Raw genomic sequence first — 12,124 nt, forward strand, 5'->3', positions numbered from 1 at the left:
CGAGCATCCCGCGGAATTGCCCGTGACTGTCTGCCCCTGCACCCAGAAAACACGGTCCACGAGGGCAAGCAGTTTCCACCTCGCTCGCTCGTGGAGCAGCGTTAGTGCCTGAGCGTGGCAGTCCGTCCGCTGAGCGGAGTGAAATGTGTCAATGCAGACACGCCTCCCGAGCGTGCGTATGTTAGGGCAGAAGCGCACAGGACGTTCGCCAACACTTGCTTCTCAGATGGCTGGCCACGCACTGCACAGAGGACGAGTCTTACCTTCAAACACCAACAACCAGGGAAGCCCAAACTTACGTCCCCATCCATCCAGGTGACGCTCTGGAGAGGAAAGGTGTCATGATGCCAGTTCCCAGCCACAGGCTGGGAGAGCTCGTGAGGAAGGAGGGGGACAGCCAGGACTGGCATGTGTGACCTGCCAGGGTGCAGAGGGTGGCCGTCAGGTGAACACTCCCTTTTCACCAACTAGCCTGAAGATGCCAGGGGCCTCCCTGAATGGTCCATAGGGATGGGGCACTGTGACAGCACGGCCCAAGGCCAAATGCAGTACTTATTACAAGCCCGGAGACAGAATACCAAACTATATTTACTGTTTACAGTAGCAAAGGACAACAAATAATGTACAAACCGGTGAACAAACAGAACAGAGCCAGCAGACACCCCCCACCCCCACGCCCAAAGAGCAGGACACAAAGGAAATGCAAACACCTTCAGCGAGATTTCAGGCAAGCAAGAGATGACAGTCACGGTCACGCTCGGTGACTAGAACAAGGCAGCGCTGGGTCCATACACAAAGACAGGAGGAAAACTATCCGTTTAATTGGTGCAGATCCCAAAACCTCACAGAACCGAGATCACGTACTAAAGCGCACGTCCCACACCAGTTTGGAAAGCAGCGTAGCCCACGTCGTTGGGGCGACATGGAGTCGCCTTTCCACGGGCTTCATGGATGATACACCCGGAAGCAGGTCTTTCACACGAAAACAAGGGCACACCAGCAGTACTGAATCCTGCTTCCTTTAGAGAGACCATAATTACTCAGAGGAGAGAAACGTGAGGCCAGGGCCCTGTGACCAAGGGAGACCCGTGGGGGTGACTTTCTTCTCTAGGAAGGGGAAAGGCCTGTCTCTGCAGCCCCAGGCACCAGGCAGCGCGTGCCCATGCCCAGGACCTGCTTATTTCCTTTTCACCTTTTAAAAAGCATTTCAGTATCTTCCCTTCAACTTTACCGTATCCTGAAACGCAATACTTCTCAGCATTTAAAAAACCTATGCCTACACGAAATAGGGAAATTTGTCTCCCTTCCCCAAGCTGCCCCCAAACTTGTCCAACAGAAGCGCCCCCACCGCGGTGCTGTGAGCTCTCCAACAAGCAGTGGGGTGGGGAGGCCACCCCTGCGGGCCGGTCCCCACCTAGACCACAAGTGGACATTCAGACCACAGGTCGGGGGGCAAAACTGGAGGGGAGAAAGGACAAAAATGAAAGCAAAAACAAACACCCAAACCCTCAGAACACATTTAACCCCAACAGAGACAAGTGCCACCGGCCCGATTCCAGCCGCGGGCTCTCCCTGCACACAGTTCTGAGCTGCCCTCGCCAAATGTCAAAAGAGAGGGAAGTAGTTTTGGTGACCGTCCTTGGGTTTCCGCAGACTCCTTTGTGATGGGCACGGTCTCTCGTTCACTATTCAACAGCAAACGCAAGGACGATGACACGGTGGGGACAGTCCCTGTAGCGGGGCGCCCTTAGACACAGCCGCTCTCGGGCGAGCCTCCCGTCTGCTGCTGGAACACATCGATGGTGTCTTCGTCCTCCATCTCCAGCTGCGGGGGGTGCGGTGAGAGGGGAGAGTGGTTAGTTTCTTCACCATCCCAGGAATGCCGAGCGCCCTCCCGAGCAAATACACAGGCTCACCGCGCAGTCTTCCTCCCCTGAGAGGACACCGTCCAGCCTGGCCACATCTGTGCGTGTCGCACGGGGACAGATGCCCGGCTGCACACTTCCCGTGAGCCCTACTCATCCCCCAAGCTTTCCCCCACAGAACTCACAAAAGATGTTCAAAACTAAGGACTTAGAAAAACTAAGCCTCTGAGGGCACCGGCCTGGCTCAGTCAGAAGGGAGCGGGACGTGTGATCTTAGGGTTGTAAGTTCAAGCCCCACGTTGTGTGTACAGATCGCTTAAAAATAATGAAGTTTCAGGGGCGCCTCGGTGGATCAGTGGGTTAAGCCTCTGCCTTCAGCTCAAGTCATGATCCCAGGGTCCTGGGATCGAGCCCCACATCGGACTCTCTGCTCCGCGGGGAGCCTGCTTCCCCCTCTCTCTCTGCCTGCCTCTCTGCCTACTTGTGATATCTCTCTCTCTCTGTCAAATAAATAAATAACATAAAATAATTTAAAAAAATAATGAAGTCTTCAGAAAGCAAACTAAGTCTCATTAAAAACTAAACAAGCGTCTCAAGTCTTGACTGCCCGTGACCCCCAATCCCATCCCACTTAGGAGCGTCTAACAAGCGGTGCCCGTCACGCCTGTGGACCCCAGAGCCACATGCCACGAGGAGGGTCTGCTAAGAGCAAGAGAGCACTGCTGAGGCAGACGTGTCTTGCCGCTGGCTCTTCTCTCCCGGCCCGGGGTGCTCCCACGTCTACCCCGATCTCCCCCACTCAGAGTCTGCGGAGGCTGGAAGCTCCGATGCTCCCCAGGGACGCTCTCCCAAGGGCAGAGGAGCGGGGCCGAGACAGCAGGGCCCCTCCCCAGCTCGGGCCCCAGTGGCGGCCAGAATGACAGGCAGGACAGCCAGGGTGCTCCCCCAGCCCCCCAGCCCGCGGGAGCCCCCCACGGCCCAGCACCCCAGGTGAGCGGTGCGAGACCTCCCCGAGTGGCATGCACGGCCCCTCGCTCGGCGGTCCAGTCGCGTGGCCCCATCCGCCTGAGTCTCACAACCAGGACCAAAAACAGTTATCGTCTCGCTTCACAGAGAAGACGGAGACTCCAAGACGATCAGGGGCTCTGGATCACAGGGTCCCCAGCTGGCAGCGGCAGCAGCACCCCACCCTCAGCGCCCTCTCTCCAGGCCCACAGCCCTCCCGCTGCGGTGTGCCACGCGGTAACGGGAGGGGTGCGTGGGCCCCGGGAGTGAGCCCGCACGATGGGTGACGCCGTCTGCGCCGGTCTCGCCGCCCAGCCCCACCCCGGGCTCAGCACTGGAAGGTGCAAGATTGGGCGGCCACCGAGCGGCCAGGCCAGCGCCCCGGACAAGGCGCAGGCGCTGGGAGAGGGGCAGGGGTGCGGGCAGCGGTACCCCGTCCTCCGTGCCATCCGCCAGCACGGGGGACGACGTCCAACTTGTCTCCTCTGAAAAGCGAACCCCAAATTTAAAACTTAACTAACTGGGGCGCCTGGGTGGCTCAGTGGATTAAGCCGCTGCCTTCGGCTCAGGTCATGATCTCAGGGTCCTGGGATCGAGCCCCGCATCGGGCTCTCTGCTCAGCAGGGAGCCTGCTTCCTCCTCTCTCTCTGCCTGCCTCTCTGCCTACTTGTGATCTCTCTCTGTCAAATAAATAAATAAAATCTTTAAAAAATAAAAAAATAAAAAATAAATAAATAAATAAAACTTAACTAACTGATTAAAATCATTAAGAAACGGCAGGTATCATATCGTGCGTGAGGCCGCCCAGCAGTGCTCAGACAAGCCCCCCCCCCCGGCACAGTGGAGACGGGAGCCCCACCCCGCCCCAGCCCCGTGGTGGCCCCGGCTTTCCCACCTGCGCGGGGGTGTCTGTCTCATTGATCGGCTGCCCGTCAAACCGGAATCGGATCTGCCTCATTGACAAGCCCTGAAAAGACACACCAGTTACCGTTCGTGTTTCCAGGTGACACACTCATTCCAGAAAAGAAAACGTTTATCTCAAAACATCAGGATTCAGAACATACAGCCTTACGCCCCACGCGATTATAGAACGAGCCCGCGGGACGACCCACACTGTGGGATGCATGGCACGGACATTCCAGAAGCCCCGGCTCTCACACCTTCCAGCCCCCGGGGTCGCACCCTGCCCAGCCCCCACTTCCCCCCAGAAGCGACCAGAAGCTCACACGGCTGGGGCCCCTGCCTTTAAGAAGGTCCCAGAGAGAAGGGTCGGGTGGCCGTCACAGGGCTGCGTGGGAGCGGGAAGCAGGCTGGACAGCAGGCCCCGCCGGGGAGGAGCCCACGCAGACTGCTGCGCCGGAGGCCAGGGCAAGTGCGGCGGGGAGACAAAGAGCCCTCCCAAGAAGCAACTCTGATTCCTCCCCAACCGAAGAGCAGGACTGAAAACTGCATCTCTGCTCCCTCCTGAAGCATCTGACCCAAAACCCAAGGCATGAAGCACAGGGACACAGAGAACAGGAGAGGGGAGGGACCAGCAGACGCAGACGTGGCCACCCGCAGGGCGCTGCATGGCCGTGGATACTAGACCCCAAGGTCAGGTGTGAGTGGGGCAACAGGACACGGACCCCAGAGGCCCAGGGCTGCTCACAGCGAACGCTCCAGGACTGCCTGAAAACTGGCACAAGAAAGGTCCTTCCAGACCCCCAACTTGGGGGTCCCCCTGCCCCAAGCGGCCAGGCACCGCCCTTCCCCGGGCAAAAGATGTACTTTCCGGAGAGATGGGCTCCGAGCCCTGGGCTCAGGACACCAGGGACAAGTGACAGCAGCCAGTGTGGAGGCCAGCCACCGGCCGAGCCCCAACTGCCCGTCCAGCGGACGCCCAGGACGCAGACGGGCGGTGGGGAGGTCTGCTTCCGGGAAATTTAATGGCTCACAGGTCATGACACCTGCAAGGCACCCCCCGCGCGCCCAGTGCTGGCAGGCCACCCCACCGTGGCGTCTGGGCTCTGTGCATGTGGCTTCTCGCCAGCTCTTGGGCCTCACTCATAGATATGAGCAGCAAACCACGGGCTCAGAGACGGAAAGCAAGCCTCCGATGTGCGGGCCATTCCACCAGCGAGGAAGGAACGGGTCCGCAGGCACCGGCAGGGAGGGCCCGGAGGACACAGACCCTGGAAATCCTAGAGACAGTCACTGCTGGGAAAAAGCAACCCTCGGAGAACAAGGAAGAACGAAGCGCGTTTGGAAACTAGAAATCACGGCAGAGGCCAGCCAGCCCAAGAAAGATGGGAGCACGAAGTCAGAAGAACCTCCCAGGAAGAAAACCAACGGCATCAAGCACCAAGCCCAAAGCCAGGTGGGCAGAAACACTCCTGAGTGACCGACTGGTCCAGAAGAGAGAACTCCAAGATGCAGGGGCGTCCCGAACACAGGGGACAGGACGGGAGAGTGCATCATCCTCAAGGAACCAACGTCAGCCACGTTTCCTGAACTAAAAACAAGTTTCTACACGGAGGGGCGCCTGGCCGGCTCCACAGTGAAGCCCGCGACTCCTGATCTCAGGGTGACGAGTTCAAGCCCCATGACTGGTGTACTGATTACTCTAAAAACAAAAAGAAAGAAAGAAAGAAAGAAAAAGAAAAAACGCAGAGGGTCGCCTGGGTGGCTCAGTGGGTTAAGCCTCTGCCTTCGGCTCAGGTCATGTTCTCAGGGTCCTGGGATCGAGCCCCGCATCAGGCTCTCTGTTCAATGGGGAGCCTGCTTCCCCACCCCCCTCTGCCTACTTGTGATCTGTCAAATAAGGAAAGAAAGAAAGAACGAACGCACCAGGAAAGTGAATGGTACAACCACGCCCTTCAAGCCATGGCAGTGACGTTTCAGGACACAGAATAAGGTCTCAAAATCTCTCAGAGAAGAGCAAAGTTACATCAAAGGACAGAGAACTGGAATGTCACTGCACTTGCTACGCCAACACGGGGAGAAGTCGACGTGGTGAGAACGTGCAGCCGATGATGACAGGCTGAGGTTTACAAAAAGTCGGTCACCTTCAGACACACCGTCTCGGAGACGCTGCGCTCTGTAAACCTCCCACAGCTAGATGCCAGAAGTCATGCTCTGCCCAAACAGAGGAAGATTAATCCAGAAAATACACAGGACGGGGGCCAAAACCATCTCCAGAAGCATCCTGAGGGGGCTCTGCGAGGACGGCCCGGCCACCGGGACAGCGGGGCAGGAAGGGAGGGACAGGAGACTGCAGGGACGGGCCCCCGGGGCAGCGGGTGGACAATACAGGTGATGAGTTCACCATGATCACCCAGAAAACCACACGCGGGGACGGCCTCTGAGACCAGATCTGGAAGGTGGGGAGGGACACGAGGAAGGCACACTGTGAGCCCAAAGCGTTTTGTGTAACAACAGGTCCCAAGGCCACCATCCGCAGAGCCAAGAATGGGAACAGGCCAGCAGGATTTCCAGAGTGTTCAGACACAGCTGCCTCCCGCTAAGAGGACCAGGGCATCGTGGAGAGGCCGGGCAGGACCTGGTCCAAGAGCCCGCGTCCCGCACCGCAGAGCGATGTGGACAGAAGCCCCCGCGGGGAGGGATGTGGAGGGTGTCAGGTCCCTGTGTGTGAATGAGAACCAAGGACTGCGAGCTTCAAAACAGTGACGTGTGTGGGCCAGTGACCGCAACACCAACAGCAGAGGGCGAGGCCGTCACTGCGGGAGGGCGCTGGAGACCCCGCCCACGGCTGCTGGCGCCTGAAGCCAAGGGAGGAATCAAGGGTTCTCCGCAAACCCGACCGTGAGCAGGGCCGTGTCTCCACGCACACGCTCCAGCCACTGCAAGAAGTAACAACGGAAGCACACGTGTCCACGACTCTGCAACTGTGCCCCTGACGGACACGGCCACACACGCCCGACTGGGGGGAGCAGGCAGTGGGACCCGGCTGTGAAAGGGCTGACACGCCGCCTGATGAGACACCACCAGGAGCAGGAGGACACAGCCAGCCAGGGGCGAGCGTGCGCGTGCACAGACACACGCACCCACGTGCACGCATGCACACGCACTCGTACACATGTACGCCATGCTCGTGCACTCACTTCCAGGAATGCCCTCGTGCACACACATACACCCACGCACGCGCTCATGCACACACATTCGTGCACACATGCACACGCGCATCCAGGACAGCGAAGCTGGGAGCAGGGGGCACCGCCTGCTGCCACGGAGCCCCAGCTCAGCGTGGGAGCCCCGCCACGGCACGGAGGACGCACCTGCCGCTCGCAGTACGCCTTCATCAGCTTGCTCAGCGGGGTGTGTCTCTTGATTTTGAACTGGACCACGGAGCCGTCCTGCCCCGCCACCTTGAGGTTGATGTGGTCGTTCTCGGTCTTCACGCCCTCCTGCAAGCACACGCGAGACCGCGTCTCAGCACCGGCCCCAGCCCCCCGCACCGGGGCCCCCGCACGGCCACCATGCTCACGGGCCGCGGGTGGGACCCGCTGGGTGGACGGCTTCAGGAGCAGCCCGTCCTTCTCCGGCAGCCCCGAGTCCCTCGCACAACCGCTTCATCTCTGCACAGGACGCTCCCAACGTCTACACAAGTCGACAGAATTCACAGGTTATGAGCTTAAAGGACAGAATCTGCTTAATGACGCTGGGAAAAACCCACAACCCATCTTTGCTGTAGGAGGACTTTCCAACATCCCAGCGTGCGCACACTTCCCAGGACCGCGCCCACACTTCCACGGACCACCACGACAAACGAGACAAGCACCGCCCATGACATGAGCTCGAGGGCAGCGGCCGTGTTCTGGGGGTAGGGGTCACCCCACCGGCCGCACCCCTCTCCGGCGTGCCCACGGCGGGTCCTGCAGGCACCGGGCCATCTCACTACTCTGGGAAGACAGGAGTCCTTTATTTTGAGCAAAATGAGAAAGCTGGCCCGGGGCCCTTTGAAAATCAAGCCCGATGTGAACTGTGTTCGCCGTCCTCGCGCCGCACACACCCCGTCTGGCTCCTGCGCGTCCTGCAGGATGGGCCCCATCTGTCCCACCCCCGCGGCTGCCTCCCCTTCCCTCCTGCAGGGCCCTGCGCCTGGGCTCCCAGGGACACGTAGGGCTGGACGAGCAGCAGCCCCCGAGGCAGGACTCCAGCAGCGCCGCAGAAGGCGGACCCGCTGGGGCACCCTGTGGGCAGGGCCAGGGCAGGCATGCGGGCACCCTGATACCCTCCCTCTCCGGAACGCAGACTCCGCGGTGCCCAACCGGGCCCTGCACGTGGGGTGCTCACTGACCCACGGCCAGGGTGGAGCTGGGCACGCATCCCCCAGAGATGAAGGATGCATTTGTCAGGCTTTTTTTTTTTTTTTTCCAAATCAAGGTTTTATTTCGGAATAATTGAACATTTACAGAAAAGAGCTGGAACCGCACGCGCCCCTCGCCAGGCTTCCTCGCGTGAACGCCCCCGCGCCATCTCCATCTGTGCCCCTGGGAGCCCAGAGCTCACGGCCTCAGTGCAGACGGAATGCACTTCTCTGCCATCTCCCCAGGTTTCCCAGCGGCCTTCCTCTCTTCCAGGATCCAACGCAGGCCACCACACTTACATCCGTTTAGAGACAGGACTTTTTTTTTCAATTTTTGCTGTTAAAATACACATAACAGAGGTGCCTGCGTGGCTCAGTGCTGAAGCGTCTGCCTTCGGCTCAGGTCATGATCCTGGGGTCCAGGGATCGAGCCCCGCATCGGCTCCCTGCTCAGCGGAGAGCCTGCTTCTTCCTCTCCCTCTGCCCGCCGCTCCCCCTGCTGTGTTCTCTCTCCCTCTGTCAAATAAATTAAAAAAAAAAATACACGTAACATAAAACCCACCATCTAACGGCTTCTGGCTGGTATTACACGCAGATGTGACGTCCTCCGACCTTCACCGCACCCACCTCCAGAACCTTGTTCTCGCGGCAGAACTGGGACTCGGTGCCCATTGAACCCTAACTCCCCTCTGCCCAGCGCCCCATTCTGTGTCTCTGTGATTCCATCCCCTCTGGGCATCGCATGAGAGTGGATCACACAGTGTTTGTCCTTTTGGGACCGGCTTATTTCACTTGGCAGGATGTCCTCTAGGCTCAAACCCGGTGCGGCAGGGGCCCGTGTTGACGTCCTTCCGCCACAGGGATGGGCCATGTTTCCCGTGTCCGTTCCTCTGTATTCATCCGTCCACAGACCCCTGGGTTACTTCCATGTTGTAGCGGTTACGAATAATGCTGCCGTGAGCTTGGGGGGACAAGTATCTCTTGGAGACCCCGCTTTCCATTCTTTGGGGCAAACACCCAGGAGGATCGTGGCTCCGTATGGTGATTCTATTTTTAATTCTTGTAGGAACACCCATACTCACTCTGCGGTGACTGCACCATTGGACGTGCCCGCCCTGCGCGGGCTCAGCAGGGGGCTGTTTCTGACGTCGGAGAGCAGCCACCCCCATCGCTGGTTCTGATTCGCGTTTCTCTATTCGTGACACTGAGCGTAGCCGACGGGCTCGGTGGCCATTTGTGTACCTTCATCTCGAGAGATGTCTGCTGGAGAGCTTTGTCCAATTCTGAATAAAGTTCTTTTTCGCTCTTGAGTGTGAGGAGTGCCCTCCGTATTCTGGATATTAATCCACGATCAGACCCGTGATTTGCCAACATCTCCCCCTCTGCAGGTGGCTACTGATTCCGGGGACGGTGTCTCTCGATGCACAAAATGTCTCGTTCTCGAGGAGTCGCGTTGCTGTTTTCCCTTGTGGCTGGTCCTCTGGTTTCCTATCCAGGAAATCACTGTGAAGTCCACTGTCCTACATTCTCTCCTAACACCTTCATTGCCTTGGGTCTTACGTTTTGGTCCCTGATCCATCTGAATTGCTTTTTGTATACGGTGTGAGGTAAGGGTCCAACTCTGTTCTTTCACACGTGCGTGGAGAATGCATTTGCTTTTTTAACGAAAAGATATGAAAGTGTCAAGACAGACACAGGGACTAGAACGCAGAGCAAACAGTCACACAGGGCAGCGGCTGCAGGCCAGTGCAGGAAGGTAGCAGAATTAGGGAGGACACTTCAGGCTGGTGCGGGCAGGGAACATCACAAGCTGCTCTCCCTAAGGGAAGGATACCAAGAACAAACGGCCTGTCCCAGACCCCTGGTGAATTCCTGGTAAACCCGCAGTAAAAAGAAAAAAGAAACAATGATCACAGATCACCAAGGTCACCCTCTGCATCAGCTATCCAAAGGAGCAGACACTGTTTTTCCAGCTGACCCCCCAGGTTTTCTTGCCAGCACCACGATGGCCCACAAGTGCACCCCCATCCTCTCTCCAGGCCTGGGAGGCACAGGCTTTCCTCAGTTCAGAAGCAGCGCAAACGAGGTTATCCTGCCCGGCACAGGGAAGCTGGCCACGTAGCAGCAGAGTCTGAGGACACTAAGTCAGGAGGGCTGGAGCTGTCCTGCGGTTCTGGAACTTCAGTGAGAGGTACCCACGCGGAAAACCCTAAAGGCATTTCTATTTGCCCCGGCAAGCAATCAACCCGAGATGGGAAATCAGTAAAAGGCCGGGCTTCACCTGCCTCTGCCGCGAGGCAGCGGCTCTGGAGCGCGGCCTTCTCTGATGTGCCAGTGGGCACGGTGCCAGCCTGCACATGGCCGGGACGGGGGCAGGGCCCTGGGCTCCACGAGTGTCCGCTGCACCCCAGCCCCTGCCTGCTGTGTGCACGGAGGCCCAGAGGCACAGGGACTCCGGAATCAGGAGCCTACGGGCAGCACCCACCTCAGCGGATGTTCTGCTTGGGCAAAAACGATGGACCCCAACAGCGCAGACCAAAAGCCTCAAACGCTTGTTTTTGACACGAGCAGTTCCCGTAACTCAGACTTCACTAAGAACCGACACAGCACCTAAGTGAGGAACTCACAGGGAGCCGGAAAGGATGGAGGAGCACAAATCCGGGGGACATGATAGGGAGGGGGCGCGGGGGAGGGGGCGCACACTGGAGGACGCCAGGGGGGCCAATGACCTGGACACCAGGAGCGCAGCGATGCGCAGGTGATGTGGGGGGAGGGGCGCACACTGGAGAACGGGATGGGTAAGGGGACGCGCGCACCGCAGGGCAGCGACGGGGTGGGGCGCACTGGAGGGTGCCACGGGAGGGGTTGGGGAGGGGCGCGCACTGGAGGGCAGCGACGTGGAGGCGACGGGGAGGCACGAGCGCGCACGGAAAATGTCCCGGGGCGGTGGCGCACACCCGGTCCACCCCGGTGGGACGCGCGGACGGGGGGTGGGGGCGCCCACCGGAAGACGCGGCGGGGAGCTGCGCGGACACCGGGGGCGCAGCAGGCCCGGCTGGCGGCGGGCTCCCGCGAGGACCCGGCGTGCACCCTCTCGGCGCCCTGCGAGGGCAGAGCGGGGCGCGCGCGGACGCCGCCCGGGGATACGCGGCCCGCGGGGGCGGGGGCGGGGGCGCAGCGGCCGGCAGGTCCCAGCGAGGTCTGGGAGAGGCGCGGCCCGGGGAGAACCTGACGGTGCGGGCAACGGCGAAGCCAGGGCCAGGTCCCAGCACAGGGCTGGTGGGGGGAGACGGTGGGTGACTCCGGAGGTGGCCAGGGGGTCCCGGAGACGGCGGGTCCCGGCAGGAAGCGCCCCGACGGGGAGGGTCCGGGCAGGGGCTGCCTCTGCACGGCGTCCCACGTCCGCCCCAGCGGGGCTCCCCGGAGCGGCGGGGCGGGGCCTGGCCGAGGGGCGGGACCCGGGCCGTCGGGCGGAGCCTCTGTGGGGCGAGGCGCGCCGCGGGGGCGGAGCCTGGGTGGGGCGGGGCCGGGGCCGGGGCGGAGCCGGGCCGGAGGGGGAGGGGAGGGCGTGCGGGGGGAGGGGCGGGAGGCCCAGGGCGCGGGGAAGCCCCGCAGACGCCGCCTAGCCCCCACACCCCGAGGTCGCGGAGGGCGCCCGGGGCGGGCCGGGCCGGGTCGGACCGGGGTTGGGGGGCGGCAGCGACGGCGCGGGCGCGGGCCGACCCCGGGGCCCCGGCCCGCACCCGCCGGCCCTTACCTTGGGCTTCTCCTCGGACATGGCTGCGCGCGGCGGCGGGAGGCGGCGGCGGGGAAGCAGGCAGCGCCGGAGCGGGCGAGTCACGCTCTCCGCCCGCCGCTCTCCCGCCGCAACTGCTCGCGGGGCCGCGCTTTGCCCCCCAAATCCCTCCGCGCCGGTTGGCTGCCGTGAGGTCACGTGGCGGCGCGCGTG

General features: G+C 60.8%; 1 protein-coding gene across 1 annotated transcript; it reads right to left on the reverse strand.

Moving 5' to 3' along the window:
• Window positions 1-568: 568 nt before the first annotated feature.
• On the reverse strand, window positions 569-12,063 carry SUMO3 (small ubiquitin like modifier 3). The gene is made up of 4 exons (XM_046001707.1): window positions 11,933-12,063; window positions 7,145-7,273; window positions 3,766-3,837; window positions 569-1,825 (listed from the first exon to the last, which is right to left on the reverse strand). The coding sequence occupies exons 1-4, from the start codon at window positions 11,951-11,953 to the stop codon at window positions 1,748-1,750; spliced, it is 300 nt and encodes a 99-aa protein (XP_045857663.1). The 5' UTR covers window positions 11,954-12,063; the 3' UTR covers window positions 569-1,747.
• Window positions 12,064-12,124: the final 61 nt, after the last annotated feature.

This window comes from Meles meles, chromosome 4 (assembly GCF_922984935.1).
Source record: "Meles meles chromosome 4, mMelMel3.1 paternal haplotype, whole genome shotgun sequence".
NCBI lineage: Eukaryota > Metazoa > Chordata > Mammalia > Carnivora > Mustelidae > Meles > Meles meles.